We start from the raw sequence: 18820 nt of genomic DNA on the forward strand, positions 1-18820 counted from the left end.
GTGTTATGGACCATTTAGGGAGAGATAGTTTTTAGTAACTATTACAGAGCAGTATAATTAACATTTATGCTGTTTCCAACAAAATGGTTAAAATAGGAACTATTTTGGTTGTTAAAAGAATATTTATCTGAAATGTTAATTTCTCAGATTGCTATAGGTGTTTAGCAATTGACAGATGCTTATTTTCTGAAAATGGATTATTTTCAGACCTTTTGTTGTATTGAACTATTTTTATATTGTAACTAAGATTTTTCATTGGAACTTTCAGTCTAGGGGGGAACTCTTTATATTGTAATAAACTACCATCATTTGAACTTTGAAATGTCTCTTTTCTCTTTGAACATTAGATTCTTTTATAGAAAAAATATTTAACTTTGAAATGTACTTGACTTATTTAATGAAACATTTCCTAAAGCAGTTTGAGTTTTCCTTGACTATCTAATTACTTACCTGACCTGTCTTTGTTAACTTATTAATCCTGACTCTGTAATTATGGCTACCTCTTAAATACATTTATTGAAATTCAAAATTTTGGGTTTTAAAGTTAAGGAATATGTGTTTCCTATTTAAAAATCTAAGGAATTATGGTTGATTATTTGATTGATCTACATGTACTCATTTAATCAGTTCTAAATTCACATAGCACAGTTATTTTGTCCTCAAGGATATTTTGACACCTTTTTTATGTATTTTTTCTTTAGCTTTTTTTTTTTTTTTTTTTAATTATAACTTTTTATTGACAGAACCCATGCCTGGGTAATTTTTTACAACACTAACCCTTATACTCACTTCTGTTGCGACTTTTCCCAGTGTTCTTTCTTTGGGTGTAGCTGCTTCTGTCCATCATTGATAAATTTTGAAACTGAGTTAGATCTTCTCTTTGTCAAAGAAATCACTTCCATCAAAATACATCCTCATACAGTATTGTTGGTGATGTATATAATGATCTGGTTCTGCTCATTTCACTTAGCATCAGTTCATGTAAGTCTCTCCAAGCCTCTCTGTATTCCTCCTGCTGGTCATTTCTTACAGAACAATAATATTCCATAACATTCATATACCACAATTGACTCAACTATTCTCCAATTGATGGGCATCCATTCATTTTCCAGTTTCTAGCCACTACAAAGATGACTACCACAAACATTTTGGCACATACAGGTCCCTTTCCTTTCTTTAGGATACCCGTTTTAGATATCTATATGAAGTCTAGATACTTAGTGTATAATATTTGCTTGATCTTCTAGTCAAAAAAAGGTAAAATAGTCTCTTGTGACTTGTTCCCATAACTCATAGCTTCTGAGTGACCACAGTCCATCCTTTTTTTTAATAAACATGATTAGTCAATTTGTAGTTTTAAGGATCCATTCTTTTGCTCTTTTTGAAAATTGACTACTTTGCCTGTCAAATCTGATAGCATCCAAGATCATGAGAGGTCCTCAAACTTTTTAAATAGGGGGCCAGTTCACTGTCCCTCAGACTGTTGGAGGGCCGGACTATAGTAAAAACAAAAACTTTGTTTTGTGTGCCTTTAAATAAAGAAATTTCATAGCCCTGAGTGATGGGGATAAACGTCCTCAGCATCTGGTCCACAGGCTGTAGTTTGAGGACCCCTGATGTAGTTAGTGGTTGAATAATCACATTCACAAAAATGGGAGGAGAGGTATGAATGAAGCGGTTGTTTTGAAGAAGATCTAGGAATTTTAGGGGAATACAAGCTCAATGAGAGTCTGCTGTTTGATACAGAAGCTAAAAAAGCTAACAGACTAATAGACACATAACTTTTCAGGAAGAAGTAGGTAATATAATCTCACTGTATTCTGCCTGTGTCAGACCTCATTTTGGAGTGTTATGTTTAGTTTTAGACATTATGGTTTTAAAGGATATTGACACAAACTGGAAAGTGACCAGAAAATGGCAACCAGAATAGTGAATAGTATTTGAATAGTATTTGAAAATTTTTTGAAGGAATTGGAAATTTTTAGCTGGAAAAAAGATTCAAGGAGAAGTGATAGCTTTATAAGGTAGTTCAAGAGCTTTTTAATACATGGAGGAGAGATTAAACTTGACTTATCTTGAGAGAGGTGGTGGATTCCTCTTTGGAGATTTTGGGCACAAGGCTGGATTGTCATGTGGTTTTATTGGTGGAGATTTTTCCCCCCTAAGGAAATTGGGGTTAAGTGACTTGCCCAAGGTCACACAGCTAGGAAGTATTAAATGTTTGAAGCCATATTTGAACTCAGGTCCTCCTGACTTGCTGGTGCTCTAACCATTGCGCCATCTAGCTGCCCCCCTTGGTAGAGATTTCTTTATGTTTAAGTTGGCCAAAATTGCTGCCAGGATCCCTATTAATTTTTATAATTTTTGTGTTATTACCCCATACCTTAAAATTAACCCATCTAATTCTCCACCTATTTTTTTCTCTCCTGGTGGTGATCCTCTTCATAGTCAGGGCTACCCCTCCATGTGTGCCTTCCATTACTTAAAGGAATTTGCCACTTTAAAACACACACACACACACACACACACACACACACACGCTATTCTTGCTCTTCTGCTTTCTTCCTCCTCTTCCTCCCTCCTGTCCCTTTACCCTGCCCCCCTCATTTTGCATCTCATCCTTAGCTCTTTTTAACCCATTCTCTGGCTTGCCGGAGAGATGCCTAAGTTTGCCTCACCTTTAAAAATCTCTTTTTGGTTCTAGTATCTCAAGTAATCTTTCTTGTTATTCCCTTTCACTGCCAATAGAAAGCATTTGTTTCTCTACGCACTGGTTTAGCTTCTTGTCTCCATTTATTAAAACCTTGTAACTCAGTTCCAGACTTCATGGTCGTCAAGGAGACCTTAACTGTTAATCCAGTAATCTTTTCCTGACTGCTTCCTCATTGATTTCTTTTACTACTTCTCCCCATCCCCTCCTCCCAAATATACTAGTATACCTTGGTTTCTTTGACTGTCTCCTGATTTTCCTGCTAACATTTCTTAGTTCATTTTGCTGGATTATCTGTTTCCTTCCCCTCAGCATGCTTCCCCCTTGCCTACTCACTTCCCTTCCAATTCCACTTTTGTCTGGTTCTCTACACTCTTTCCCATAGATTCAATTATCTCTGCATATCTAACTCTCTCAAATCTAAATATCCACCCTGAAACTCTTTTATGAATTTCAGTCACATAACAACTGCTTAATGATAATCTCTTGGATATTCTGTAGGTAACTTAAACTCAATTTGTGCAAAACAGAGCTGATTATCTTTACTTCTAAGTCAGTTCTTAGATATTTTTTGTTTGATGAACTCCTTTGACAGTCTGGTGAAGCCTCTTTTCTCTGACTTAAGTTTTAAAATGCATTCCAAACATACATGGATATATACTTGTATATTTGACTACAAAGGAAATCAATTATATTGAAATAAAATTATCAAAGTATATTTTAAAAATTCATGTTCAAAAACTCTTGGTTTAAAGCTACCACAGAGGGTTGCTATAAATATTTTTGTACAAACAGGTCCTTTTCCCCTTTTTTTGGCTATCTTTCAAATACAGATCTTGAAGTAGTATTTCTAGGTTAAAGGATATACAAAATTTTATAACCCCTTGGACATAGTTCCAAATTGTTAATCAGAATAGTTGGACTGTTTACAATTTCTCTAGGAATGCATTTGTGTCCCAGTTTTTTCACATCCTCTCTGGCATTTGTCATTTTCCTATTATGTCATATTAATGTCATGCTAAAAATACATGTTAAGTGGTAACTACCTCAGAGTTTTAATTTATTTCTCTAGTCAGTAGTGATTTTAGAGCATTTATTCATATGTCTTAACTAAAATTTTGATTTCTTCTTCTGGTGGCTATCCACTGGGGAATAATTTAAAAAACCTTTTTTTGCATATTTCCAATTAAAAAATTTTTTTTAACATTTTAAAACTTTTTGAGTTCCAAATTCTCTCTCCCTCTCATTCCTCCCCTTTTTTTGAGAAGACAAATAACTTGATGTAGATTATACATATGCAGTCATATGTAAAACATTTCTATAGTAGTCATGTTAAAAAAGAAAACACAAAAAATCTTCAAGAAAAATAAAGTGATTAACATATTTTACATTAGTTAACCTGCCATCTGGGAGAGGTGGTAGGGGGAAGGAGGGAAAAAATGGGAACAAAAGGTTTTTACAATTATCAGTGCTGAAAAATTACCCATGCATATATATCTTGTAAATAAAAAGCTATAATCAAAAAAAGAAAAGAAAAATAAAGTGAGAAAAATAAGCTCTGTCATGGATTAGGACTTCTTCAGCTTTTTCTTTGGAGATGGATAGTATTTTTTTAAAATCATGAATCCTTCAGAATTATCTTGGAAAGTTGTGTTGTGAGAATAGCATAGTCATTCACAGTTGGTCATCATACAGTATTGTTATTACTATGTATAGTGTTCTCTTTGTTCTGCTAACTTTACTTTGTATCAGAGTATAAAAGTCTTTTCAGGTTTTTTGAAACCTTCCATTTCTTTCTTTCTTTTTTTTTTTTTTTAATTATGTGTAAAACATTTAAAAATTCATTTTTAAAAATTGAGTTCCAAATTCTTTTCCTCCCTGCTTGAGTAAGTAAGCAAATGAGTAGTTATGGAAAACATTTCTATCAGTTATGTTGTGAAAGAAAACAGATCACCCCAAGAAAAATAAAGTTAAAAAAAAATTTCTAGTATTTTTACCTTTTTGCTTATTTGATTGCTTTTTCTTTCTCTTGGCTTTTATCCTTTTGCTCTGATTTTCCTTGCACAAGATGACAAATATGGAAATGTTTTAAAGTATTATGTGTGTATAATCTATCAGAGTGCTTAATGTTTTGGGGAAGGGGAAGGTGGAGAGGGAGACAGAAAAAATTTGGAATGCAAAATCTTCCAGAAATGAATATTGAGCTATCATTACATGTATTTGGAAAAATAAAATACTATCAAAAATATGTTTTTATCTGCATTTACATTATATCAGTTCTTTCTTTGGAGGTAGATAATGGGATTTTTCATCATTGATCCTTTGGAATTGCATAAAATAGCTAAATTATTCCACAGTTGATCATTGTAAAATATTGCTGTTACTGTGTATGATGTTCTCCTGTTTCTGCTCACTTTTCTTTATATCAATTCAGGTTTTTCTGTAACCATCCTGCTTATAAGTTTCTTTAAGCCCAATAGTATTCTATTCCATCACTTTCATGTATGCCCAATTCATGGGCATCCTGTCAAGTTCCAATTCTTTGTTGCCACAGAAAGAGCTGCTATAAATAATTTTGGACATATAGGTTTTTTCTTTTAAATTTTATTTCTTTGAGATACAGACCTAGTAGTACGGGAATTTATAGTTTTATAGCCCTTTGGGCATTGTTCTAGATTGCACTCCAGAATGTTTGGATCATTTTATAACTCCACAGTGTATTATTATTAGTGTCTCTATTTTTCCACATCCTCTTTAATATTTATTATTTCACTTTTTTGTCATGTTAGAGCTAATCTGATAGGTAAGGTGTATTTCAGAATTGTTTTAATTTATATTTCTCTAATACATAATGATTTTGAGCATTTTTTCATGTAGCTATAAAAAACTTTGATTGCTTTTTGTATAATCTGCTTGTTCATATTCTTTGACCATGTATTAAATGATGATTGACTTGTATTCTTATAAATTTGACTCAAATTGTATATTTAAGAAATGAAGTTTTTTTAATCAAACTTCCTTGCTGCTGTAAAATGTCCATTCCCTCCCCCCCCCCCAATTTCTGCTTCTGCTGTCTTAAGTCTTGTCAGCATTAAAAAAAAAATTGTGCAAAATCTTTTTATTTTCATGTCAGCAAGATTATCCATTTTATATTCCTGAATTCCCTCTATCTCTTGTCTGGATATGATTTTTCCCTAAACAGTAGATCTACCAGGTACATTAATTATTCCATGTTCCCCTAATTTATATTACCCTTCTTGTCTTTGATCTCAGATACAGTGTAAATTTTTGGGCTATTACCTAATTTCTGCCAAACTGCTTTCTAGTTTTTCCAGTAATTTTTGGTCAAATAGTTATTTCTTTTCCCAAAATTTTGCATCTTTTTTTTTTCAAAACTTTTTTTTTTTTCAAAATCATTAGATTTCTATGCACATTTATTACTGTGTATTTTGTGTAAAAATATATTTCACTAATCTACCATTGTAGTTCTTAGCCAGGACCAGATTATTTTGATTTTTTACCACTTTGTAGTACAGTTTGAGATTTGGTACTGCTAAGTTACCTTTCTTTTTTTTCTTTTTTTAAATTGATTTCCTTGATATTTTTGATATATTGTCGCTAGAGATTAATTTTGATTTTTTTTTTCTAACTCTACAAAATACATTTTTTGGTAATTTGTTATGGCACTGCATAAGTAAATCAACTTGGCAAAAATTATTTTTATGATATTGGCTCAGCCTATGAATAAACAAAGAATAGTTCTCCAATTGTTTAGGTCTGACTTTGTGTGAAAAATATTTTGAAATTATGTTCATGTAGTTCCTTGGTTTGTCTTAGCTGGTAGATTCCCAAGTTTCTTATATTGTCTACAGTTATCTTAAATGAAATTTCTTTATCTCTTCCTTCTGGGTTTTGTTGGTAATTCATAGAAATGCTGATGATAGATGCTATGTTTTTTTTTCCTAAATATCCGCAATTTTGTTGAAGTTCATTACTTAAAATTTCTAAGTTTATTCCTATTATAGATAATATTTGATGGTGATTTAGATAAATATCAATGACTTTAAGGAAATCTCCATTTAATCCTATATTATCTAGTATTTTTAATAGGAATGTGCCTTGTGTTTTGTCAAGTCTTTTCTGTGTCTATTGTTAAATCATGTGATTTTTTTTTTTTTTTTTGTTATTTATATAATTAATTATTCTGGTAGTTTTACTATTATTAAACCTAATATTGAACCAGTTTTATTTTCTTGATATAAGTTCTATTTGGTCATGATCTTTTTGATATATTTTCGTGATACATTACTGAAAATCTTTCTGGTAACTTATTTAAAAATTTTACATCAATATGCATTAGGGAATATGGTTTGTAATTTCCCTCCTTCCCCCTTTTCTCCCTTCCCTCTCTCCCTCCCTCCTTTCCTCTCTCCCTCCCTCCTTTCCTCTCTCCCTCCCTTTCTCCCTTCCTTCCTCCTTGCTTTCTTCCTTCCTCCTTCCTTCCCCGCTTCTTCCCTCTCTTGCTCCCCTTTTCCTCCCTCCTTTCCTCCTTCCACTGCGTGGAAAAAGTGCAGGGTCTGGAGTCAGGAAGATAATAACTTCCTGAGTTCAAATTTGGGTTCTGACACTTGGTAGCTGTTTGACCCTTGACAAACAAGACCCTGTTTGTCTTTGTTTCCTCATTGTAAAATGACCTGGACAAGGAAATGGCAAACCATTTCACTGTCTTTTCAAAAAAAACAAAAACAAAAAACAACCCTGCAAAATGGGAATCGGGAAGAATTTGATAGATCTGAAAAAACAACAATAACAAAAAAAGATCCATCTATTTCATTTAAATTGACAGATTTTTTTTTGACACGTAATTGAGCTAAATAGCTTCTAACTGCTTTAATTTCATTTTTATTAGTAATAAATCCATCCATTACATTTTTGAAATTGATAGTTTGTTTTTTTTTCCTTTTTTTTTTAAAAGATCAAATCAAATGGCTTATTCACTTTCCCCCATAAAAGTAGATCCTAGTTTTATTATTAGTTCAGTGGTTTTCTTACTTCCAATTTTATTCATCTCTTCTTTGATTTTCAGTATTAACATTTTTGTGTGTAATTGTGGATTTTAAATTTATTCTTTTAATTTGTATGTATTAATGTATGCATTTAGATATTTTCCCCTAAGTACTGCTTTTGCTGTATTCCACAAATTTCGAAATGTTATCTTATTATTCTTGTTAATGAAATTATTGCTTCTAACAATTTGTTCTTTGACCCATTTATTTTATAAGATTGCATTATTTAGTTTCCAATTATCTTTTAATCTATGCTTCTACAACCCCTTATTTAATGTAAACCTTTATGGTCTGGAAAGGGCATGTGTAATATTTCTGCTTTTTTGCATTTGATTGTGATGTTTTATGCTTTAATGCATAGTCAGTTTTTGTGAAAGTGTCACATATAGCTGAGAAAAGGTGTACACCTTTCTATTCCTATTCAGTTTTCATATTTAACTTTTCTAAAATTCTATTAATTTCTTTGACTTTTAAAATTTGTTATTAGACTTATTTAGCTGTGAGAGGGAAAAGTTGCTATTTCCTCTTGTAATTAATTTAATTTTTCCTTTAGAAATTTGGATGCTGTGGAATTTGGTGCATATGTATTTAGTATTTATATTTATTGTCTGTGGTTTCTTTCAGCAAGATATGGACATTTTCAAGAGATTGGGATTGAAACTTTGATTTTGATTTTCACCAAATTTTTAAGTAAAAACTTACATCTTTTCTCTTAGCTTTAATTTCAGTTGATTAGGTTTGATAATGGAGAGAAATTCATAAGAAAACAAGTTATGCTGAGACTAAATTATTTGATGGTTCTTTTTTCTAATTGAGTTTATGAGGATAGTTTTTTTCTCTTTAAAAGAGAATATTCACTGAATGCACAAATTTCCATTAAGGACTATTTTTGGTGATTATTGAATAAGTCTTTATCTCTTAAGGAGATTTACTTGAATTTTCATAATGTGAAAGTGTTTGTTAATTCAAAGTTTTTTGTAGCCTTCCTTTTGATTATTCAGTTTTAAGGAGAAAGAAACAGGTAATATATGTTGAACCTGCCACTGATTTGTAGTAATAATGTCTTTCAGGAATCTTTGACATAATAAAAAGACTGTGCCTGGTCTTCCTGCCCCGGGGAAGAACACTGAAGAAGAGGATAACTATGGGGAAGATAATAAATAAAGGTAAGGTGATTTACATGTCAAAGAATATGGGAGAAAAATATTTCAGTTTTTTGTTTGTTGGATTAGAATGCATGGAGAATAAGTTATTTGATTATTAATCAATAATATGATTATTAATCAATAATTTGAAATACTTAAAGAATAAGATAGAAAATTTAAAGTTTTTAAAAACTTAATTTGATGGTCTTAATTGATTTGCTAGGTAGTTGCTGTTTTATAGCATTCAGTGAACATCAGTTATATTTGTCTTGAATAGTATTATAGAAAATAAATACAGTAGGTTAGACTTTTGGAAAGTACTTATCTTGAATTCAGAGGGAAGAGTAAAGAGGGATCAGTAGATCGAGGAAGTAGAAGAGTCCAACATTAACTTACTTTGAAATTTTATATTTCCTTCTGTCTTTGTTTTTCTATACAGATAGATTGGACTGGATGACATCTGTGAAATCCCTTCTAGCTCTAAATTTCTAAATATTTTGTAGCTCTAGGCCTTGCAAATTCTTAAAACTACATGGTTAGCAAAACATCAAATAAAATTAAAATGTGACTTTCTGGTTTTTATGATCAATATCTGATGTATTTTGGGGAATGTATTAATTTCTTGTTCCATTTTGTTAAGTGGTATCTTTATATTGTGTTGAATGTGTCACTGTGTTAATAGTCTCTGATTTCTTTGGTTTATACTCTTTTCTACTGATACAGATTGAGACTGCACTTCCTTGAGGCTCAGATTAAAATCATTGTTCCCTTGTACACATTGTTAACAAATATCAGAGGCAATATTTGAACCCAGGATTTTTCATATTCTAATATTACAACCCTACTTCACTGCCTCTTATTGATTAATGCATTTTCTAACATGCCTAATTAAATTCCAGGTTACATCATTTTACATATTTGTATAAAACCAATAAATAAAAGTAAATTTTCTGTTAGAAAAATTTCAATAAACAACTGAAGAAACATTGAGTGATCTTTTACAATATGATTGCTTCTAAATCTTAAAAATCATTTTGGTCATAATATTTCTTTTTAGATTCAAAGAATATTAAGAAGGAAAAACAAGGAAAAAATCACTCAAACAATCTTCCTGTGCAGAATGGTATGTTTTATAGTAATCTGAAAATGCATTCAGTTATCTTCCCTATTAACCTTTAGTTTTTCTTATTACCTTTGATATTTGAAAAGAAACTATAATCTCTAGACAAAGAGCATTTATTAAGTGCTTAGTATGTGCTAGGTACTAGGGAACAAAGAAAGGCAAAAAACATGGTCCTTGCCCTCAAGGAGCTTACATTTGAATGGGGGAGACAACTGATAACTAGGTTGGATTCAAGATATGTACAGAACAGATGAGAGGCACTATGAGAAGGCATTCACAACTTGTAGCCTCTTAGGAAAAACTTTCTGGAGTAGATGGGGAAGCTGAGACTTGGAGGAAATCAGGGAAACATCAAGGTGAGGACACAGGGCATTTTAGGCAAGGGGGATAGCTACTACAAAGATCCAGTAATGGGAGATGGAATATCTCTTAGGGGTACTGCAGGTAAGTCAATATTGCCAAAATGGAAAATACTTGGAAGACAGTATGGTGTAAGAAGGCTGAGGGGCCAAATAATAAAAGAAATAAAAATGTCAAATAAAACTGAATGGTTAATTCAGGAAGCAATTAAGAATCAGTAGAGCTCATTGAGCAGGATGATTACTAGGTCAGACCCGTGCTTGTCATGATAGCAGCCAACCAGAGGATGAATTGGATTAGGGAGAGAATTGAAGCAAGAGACCAATTAGAAGAAGGCCATTGCAAAGGTCTGTGTGAGAAATGATTAGAACCTAAACTAGGATTATGTGTGTATGAGGGGAGGGAGTTTTTTGAAGATGAAAGATGCAAAATTTGGCAGCATATTGAATATGTGTGAGAGTGAGAATGAAAACTGGAGGATGATCCATGGTCATAAGCCTGAGTGAATGGGAGAATAGTGTTGTCTTTGTCAGGAATAGGCAAGTTGGGAAGAAGGGACAGGTTTGGAGGAAGATTAAAAAGATGATGAATTATAGATATGTGTATCGAATTAGAAATGTCCAAAAGGCATTTGATGATTTTGCACTGGCACTCAGGGAAGAGATGAGGTTTATATGCATAGATCTGTGTAGAGATCTGGAGGGAAAAAGATAAAAGGGCCCTGGAATACCCCCAGTTGAAGGGCATGACATGAACCAATAGATTGTGTGTGTGCAGTTAAATGAGAAGAGAGAAATGATTTTCTTGATCAGTCCATCTGACTGGGTGACACTATGCCTTGGGGTACAGATACGTGTTTGTATATGCTATCGATAACCTTCTCCTCCATGTCAGTTTAGGGAGTGTAGGGATTTTTTTCCTTTGTATCTCTGGGGCCAAGTGCTTTTTTTGCATATGATGATAGGCATTTCACAAATGCTTTCTGGATTGAATTGAATCTTACAGACTATAAATGCTTAAATAGAAAGGAAGAAATCCATATCAACAACTAGAAGAAATTTAAATTGATGGAAGAAAAAGATTTTTGTAGGTGTCTCCTCTTTCAGAATTACGTTATGTTTACTTTTACTTTTCTTATTTGTGTTTGTTTTCCTTTAGAATATTTTCTTGAAGATAAGGATTTTTAGACATGAAATTGTTTAATTTTTGTCTTTAGTATCTTCAATATCCAACAGTTAAGATCAATTTTGAAAAAGTGTGTCTGATAATATTGTCTGAGATGGATTGGAATAAAGAATCTTTTAAGTCAAGGGTGGAGTTTTATTTTATTATCTAGGTTTAAGGTGCTTTGCATAAAAGGGAAAAAAAAAGAGTCGAGAACCTGAGTTACATGTTGATCTTTCATAATTACAGTGGGAAAATTTTGAGGTTAAATCGAAAGCAAAGGAGCAAAGGATGATGAGATTACTTTTGGACATATTGAGGTAATATTGGGACATCTGAGTTGGGACATTTAATAAGTTAATATATCTATCTCAAGAAGACCAAAAAGGACAAAGTTTCTATGTGCATAAAAAATGTTTATAGCAGCTCTTTTTGTGATGACATAGTAGAACTGGAACTAAGAGGATTCCTAATGGGAAATGAGTGAACAAATTACAATGGGTGAGTGCAATAGAATATTGTGCTAAGAGACACTTAACGCTAACTTTTGTTGTATAGACTGAATAAGAATAAAGGGAACAGAATCAGAAACAGTTTTGCAGTATAATAGTAGCATTACTGGTTTTGAAAGACTTAACTCTAATCACTGATCAACTAGGATTCCAGAAGACCAGTGAAGAAAAATGCCATTTTGACAGATCTAATGGACTAATAGGCAGAATAAGAAACATTTTGAATGTGACCAATATTGAGATTTGTTTGATTTGACTATTTTTAATAATGATTTTCTTTTTTCTTTTTTTTTCAGTGAAATGAAAGGGAGAATGATCAGATGTTTGATAATTTAAAAATATTAAAAATTGATATTTCTTTTTTATACAATTATTATTTGGCTTTTTAGAATTTGTATAAGCTACAGCTCAAAATGGGTACAATTAATTTTTAAATTTAAAATTTTATAATTGTTGAGAGACAGTTCCAACTTCTTGTTAATATGGGAAATTAATGTGGAAAAAGGAACTTGGAATTTGTACACCTTTGTTTATATTTTGTCAATGTTCGTGTATTTTTTAGGGCTTACAAAGTTAAAACACAAAAAGCCACAAAAGATAGCTAACATTGTTGCTGGTTGATGGGAGGGGAGATTGGAGGGGGAAAAGAGGAAGAAGACTGGTCTCTGGCTAATATAAACATCACTTGAAGAGCAGTGATAAAACATGGCTTGAAGAGCAGTGATAAAATTATCAGCTCTTTAAATCCTTTGATATGACACTTTGATAACTAGTAAATCCTTTCTAGATGGTCTTATGTCTCCCTCTAGGTTAACATTGTTTTTGTAGGCTTTAAATTGCATGTAGTCTTTTCACACCTTCATTTCCACCTTTTCTATCCCTCCACAGACTTAGGAAAGAGAAAATACTATATGGCATGTTTAAGCAGAAAAAATTATGTAAGGTCATAGGAAAGTTGAGCTACAAATATAAATCATAACTGTGGACTTTGAAGAAGTAAACTACATTCAAACAGATTTGTAAATATCAATGTATCAGTTTTTTTTTTTTTTAATTGAACGAAAACTCCAGACCTTGGAATCTGTGTGACCCTCATAAAAAATAATAGACTCTGTCCTTTGAAGGTTCAAAGGAAGGCTGAAAACAATTTAAATTGCTACAGTGTGGAAAAGTGTTGATGAAAAAAATGCATGAAAAAGTATTTAATAAGCACTTAAGTATGTTCAAAGAACTATGCTAAATATCAGGAATATAAGTAGAAAGGCAAGACAATCTATTTAATAAATGGAGCTAGCACACACTCCAGATTTTAAAGACGAAAAAAACCTTGGGATTCTCAGGTTGAAGAAGGTAACGAATCTTTTAAAATGCCATTTCCTATTGCCATTCCCAAAACTATTTGTTTCTAATGTTGGAATATGTGAAAGTGCTAAAGACTTTAATAGTGAGAGTTTTCTTGACTGCTTAGGAGATGAGGCTTTGGTATCTCCAGAAGCAAGTGACAGGTCTCAGCTCCTGAGGGCTTGGAATGGATGGCATGGGAGGCTATTATTCACCTGCTTAGAGGTGGCATTAAGTTGGTGTGAGGTCTATTTTTTCCTCTACTTGGATTGTTTTCCATAATGGTGGATGTGGAGGCTAGACTAGAAGCAGGAAAGTGGTCTGGATTCCATTTCCATTTCTTTATGTTTTGGATTATGGGTCCTAGGCTATCTTTATCATCTTGTTTTATTTAAACATTTATTAAACATTATTTAAAAATTTATTTAAAATAAAAGTTTTATTGATCAAGTATATGCACATACACAGATGATAATCAATTAATTGACAGAAAAACCTTTTATATAAATCACTACATATAAATAGATGGGGCAAGCTTCAAACACAGCAAAACCCTTTTAAAAAATGTAATCTGTTTTTGTTCAAAAACTGTTTAGAATGAAGTTGATCTTTTAAAAGTATCACCATGGCATTAAATGAGTTTAAAATCTCTTCATAATACTCTCTTTCTTGACTGCGTTTTTGTGACAGTATACTTGCTGGTTCTATATATCTGAGTACTCCCCCTCAGTCTCCTCTGCTGTCTTGTCCACGTCATGTCCCCCTAACTTTGGTTTTTAGCATGCTCCTATCACGGGAGTTCTGCTGTTAACAAAATTACTAATGATAGCTTAATTGACAAAGCTAATGATTCCCCCCCCCCCCAAAAAAAAAAAAACCCCAAAAATCTTTATCCTTCTTGCTCCCTCTTCAGTTTTTAGCAATGTTGATCATATCTTTTCCTGTATAGTCTCCTCTCTCTAGATTTTTGTGACACCTTTCTTCTATTTCTTCTTCTACCCATCTGGCTGTTCCTTCCCAGTCCAGTTTAGCAGAATTTCCTCCATATCATATTTGCTAACTATGAGTGCTCCTCAAAAGGCTCTGACCTTACTCCTTTCTCTTTTCTCTGTATTTTACATCATTAGCTTCCATGAATTCAATATCTTCCCAGAAGGATCTCATAATTCAGTCGAGTTGGTCTTCCAGCCTCAGGACTTTTTATAAACCAGACCATCTTCTACTCAAGTTACCAAAGGATTTTCTTTAACAGCAAATCTGAATACCAATGGTTCCCTATTACCTCCATGATCAAAAATATTATCTTTTGTTTGGCTTTTAAGGCCTTTATAGCATGGCCTCTTTTCAGACTTTTTTATGTTTCTTCCCCTTTATGTTCTTCGCTTTTTCACATGTTATTCCATCATTTCATTCCAGCGTTTTCACTGGCTTGCCCCCATGTCTAAGAATGTTTTTGCTCCCCACCTTTGTTTCTTAGCTTCCCTGGTTTTTTCCTTCAAGACTCCTCTCAGATGCTCCCTTCTACAGAAGAGAAATTTCCTCTCATGTATATTATTATAGTTTATATGTACACAGCTGTTTGCATTTTGTCTCCCACAGTAGAATGTGAACTCTTTAAGAGAAGGGAGCATGATTTTGCCCTTTTTTTTTCCTGCTAGATAAATGATTTTAATAATTCCATCTATCTTTCTCACCAGTTCTAAAAGTACTGGCATATTACCAAGTCAGTAACCAAATAACTTCCAAGTTATAGTAGCTAGGCGAATATGAGTATGGTTCTTGGTTCCATAGCTGCTGTTTTTTAATACTAGAGAGGTTCCCACTTTAAATTAACAAATTAAATCACAAAATTGTAAAGGATTGTGCAACACTATTATAAGTGTGAAAGCCAAAAAAGGCTTTCAAATCAACCTCTAAAAATGGAGAAGTTGCCACCGTTTTTCTGGGAGAAGAGAGAACATCATGATTAATTTCTCCCTTGTTTGCCTTTGTTTATATACTACAAATTAGCATAGGAACATTGTAAATGTTTAATAAATATATGTTGACTGACTCTACACTTGCTTCCTAAACTCAAGAGTTTGGTTGTCATCTGTACTTAAAAAACTCCTAAACCTGCCTCAGTCCTACATTGCTAGTTTTCTAGTTATTCCAGACATCTCAAATCCAAAAGCCTCCAAACTTGAACTAATTTCAGAAGCGTTTGGGAGAAAACCTTTACCTTTTCCAACTTTCCCTATTTCTTTTTTAAAATTATTTTTTCTTTCATTAAACATTTCCTAATTACATGTAAAATTTAAAAAGTTGTTTTTCCCCAACTACGTGTAAAACCATTTTTTGAAAAATTTAATCAAGTTTCAAATTCTTTTTCTTCGTCCCTGAGACAGTAATCAATCTGATAGAGGTTATACATGTACAGTCGTGTAAAATATTTCTATATTAATCATTTTGTGCAAGAAGACTTGAAAAACAACATCAGTTCTTTGGAGGTGGATAGCATTTTTCATCATGAACCCTTTGGGATTGTTTTGGATCAATGCGTTATTGAGAATAGCTAAGTCATTCACATTTCTTCATTGTATAATATTACTGTTACTTTGTACTATGTTCTCTTGGTATTTCTGGATCAAAGGGTCTTAAAAGCAGTTTTATAGCCCTTTGAATATAGTTCCAAATTGTTCTCTAGAATGGTTAGGTCAGTTCACAATTCCCCCAGCATTGCATTGATGCCCCAAATTTGTCCCAAAATTTTCCCAAATTCCCCTCAACATTTTATTGTTTTTCTTTTGTTTTATTGTTTTTCTTTTGTTTTATTGTTTTTCTTTTGTTTTATTGTTTTTCTTTCTTTTTTCTTTTTTTTTTTTTTTGTCATAGTAGTCACTAGTAAATCTGATAGGTCTGAAGTTGTTTTAAATGACATTTTTTTTAATCAATTAGACCATTTAAAAAAAAAATTTTATTTTCCCTGGTTATATGTGAAAAAACATTTTTTGGGGGGGTGGTTATATATGTACATTTATTTTTTAAAAAACAGGTTTCCTTATGAGTCATGTTGGGAAAGAAAAATCCAAACAAAAAGGAAAAACCATTAAAAAAAAAAATGAACATTGCATGAGTTGATTTACATTCAGTTTCCATAGTTTTCTCTGTGCATGCAGATGGCATTTTCTATCCAAAGTTTTTGGGATTTCCTTGGATCACTGAACTGCTGAGAAGAACCAAGTCATGTCATATTTGATCATTGAGCAATCTTTTTGTCGTATATGATGTTTTCCTGGTTCTACTTGTTTTGCTCAGCATCAGTTCATGTAAATCTTTCCAGGACTTTGTAAAATCAGGCTCTTCATTATCTTTTATAGAATAATATTACATTGCTTTCATATACCATTATTTATTCAGCCATTCCCCAATTGTTGGGCATCTACTGATTTTCCATTTCTTTGACATCACAAAAAGAGCTACTGCAAACATTTTTGCACGTGTGGGTCTGTTTCCCTGGTTTATGATTCCTTTGGCACACAAAGCCTGACACTGTTGTATCAAAGGGCTATGCATAGTTTAGTAGCCTTTTGGGCAGTTCCAAATTGCTCTTCTGAATGGTTGGATCATTTCACAACTCTACCAACAATATTAGTGTCGCAGTTTTCCCACATCCCCTCCAATATTCATCATTTTCCTGTCATCTTAGCTAATCAGAGATGTGTGTAGTAGTATTTCACTACCAGGTTCTACACCTGTGGGCAACTGGGCCTTACCTCCTCCTCTCGAGCTTCAGTGCGCATCTGGACATGAACCAGCCTTGTTCCCCAAAGAGAGTCACAAACCAGAAGAGATGAAATCCAGATGCTCTTTATTAGAGGCGCTTTCCTCTGCCTTCCTCTCCTCTGCAATCTTTGGTCCCTTCTTATATCCCCCTTACCACACCAACCTCAAGGAAGTAAGTTTATGCTGACATGAGCGATTCAGGAAAGGTCAGAGACCCCAACAAGAAACTTATGTTGACGTGGCTGAGTGAGGAAAGTCATGGAGCTCACATCCTGATGACAGAGCATTTCTCCGGACAAGCATGTTTTTGGGTCACTGTAACTGGCTCTTTGACCTGAGCTATTGTCAGCAATCTTTGCAAGCCCTGGGTCTCATGTTTGTCAGCGAAACTACAATGGAATACTTCCTTATGTCCAAGCCAGCACAAATTTCCTGCCTGGGCCCATGACCCCTGAGCCCTGTATCAGCACAAACTTCTTGCCCAGGCCCTCTGGGCCCCAACGCTTCACAGTGTCTTAATTTGAATTTTTGTGATCAATAATGATTTAGAGGACTTTTCCATATGACTAGAAATGGTTTTAATTTCTCCATTTGAAAATTGTCTGTTCATATCCTTTGACCATTTATCAATTGGGGAATAACTTGTATTACAAATTTGACTCAGTTCTTTATATAGTTTAGAAATGTTTTTTCAGAAACACTAAGAATTTCCCCCAGTTTTCTGCTTCCCTTCCAATCTTGGCTGCATTGGTTTTGTTTATGTAAACCCTTTTAAATTTTAATCCAAGTTGTCCATTTTCCATTTCATAATGTTCTCTAGTTTTTTTTTGGCCATAAATATCTCCCTTCTCTAAAGATCTGGTAGACCAACTATCTTGTTTGATCATTTATTTATCAGTTGAGGAATGACTTGTATTCTTACAAATTTGATTCAGTTCTCTATATTCTTGAGAAATGAGGCCTCTCAACAAGACTATACAATGATCAATTCTGATAGACATGGCTCTCTTCAAAAATGAGATGATTCAAACCAGTTCCAGTTGTTTAGGGATGAAGAGAGCCATCTACACTCAGAGAGAGGACTGTGAGAACTGAGTGTGTGCCACAACATAGCATTCTCACTTTTTGTGGTGCTTGCATTTTGTTTCCCAGTTTTCTTTCCCTTCTTGATCCAATTTTTCTTGTGCAGCAAGATAACTGTATAAATATGTATACATATATTGGATTTAACATATATTTTAACATATTTTACATCTACCTGCCATCTAGGGGAGGGAAGGGATGGGGGGAATGAGGGGAAAATTTGGAACAGAAGGCTTTGCAAGGGTCAATGTTGAAAAATTACCTGTGCATATGTTTTATAAATAGAAAGCTTTAATAAAAGAGTAATGAGGCCTTTATCAGAGAAAATTGCCATAAAATTTTTTTAAAATTAAAATAAAAAAAAAAAGTCTTCTGAATTCTTGCTTTCCTTCCCTTCTCCCTTTCTTGAGAAGGAAAGAAATTTGTCTTGGATTAGGAGGCCAAGATTTTGCTAGGACACCAAGCAAATTATTTCTGTATTGGGCATGCTGCAAAAGAAAACAAACAAAACAGTAAAAGTTTAAAAAATATCCTTCAATCTGCATTCAGAA

General features: G+C 33.1%; 1 protein-coding gene across 11 annotated transcripts in view; it reads left to right on the forward strand.

The window, feature by feature from the left end:
• Positions 1-18820, forward strand: part of SCML2 (Scm polycomb group protein like 2) — a 147624-nt gene that overhangs the window by 11587 nt on the left and 117217 nt on the right. For 9 of the 11 annotated variants that reach the window (XM_023500308.2, XM_031958932.1, XM_031958930.1 and 6 more), the window contains 2 exons: positions 8847-8942; positions 9979-10044. In XM_023500308.2, coding sequence (XP_023356076.1) covers positions 8921-8942; positions 9979-10044 — 88 coding nt within the window. In that variant the 5' untranslated portion in view covers positions 8847-8920. Of the gene's footprint in view, positions 1-8846; positions 8943-9978; positions 10045-11834; positions 11889-18820 lie in introns of those variants that run through there. The other 2 variants (XM_031958927.1, XM_031958929.1) reach the window with 2 other exon arrangements.

The sequence above is a fragment of the Sarcophilus harrisii genome, chromosome 3 (assembly GCF_902635505.1).
Source record: "Sarcophilus harrisii chromosome 3, mSarHar1.11, whole genome shotgun sequence".
Taxonomy (NCBI): Eukaryota; Metazoa; Chordata; class Mammalia; order Dasyuromorphia; family Dasyuridae; genus Sarcophilus; species Sarcophilus harrisii.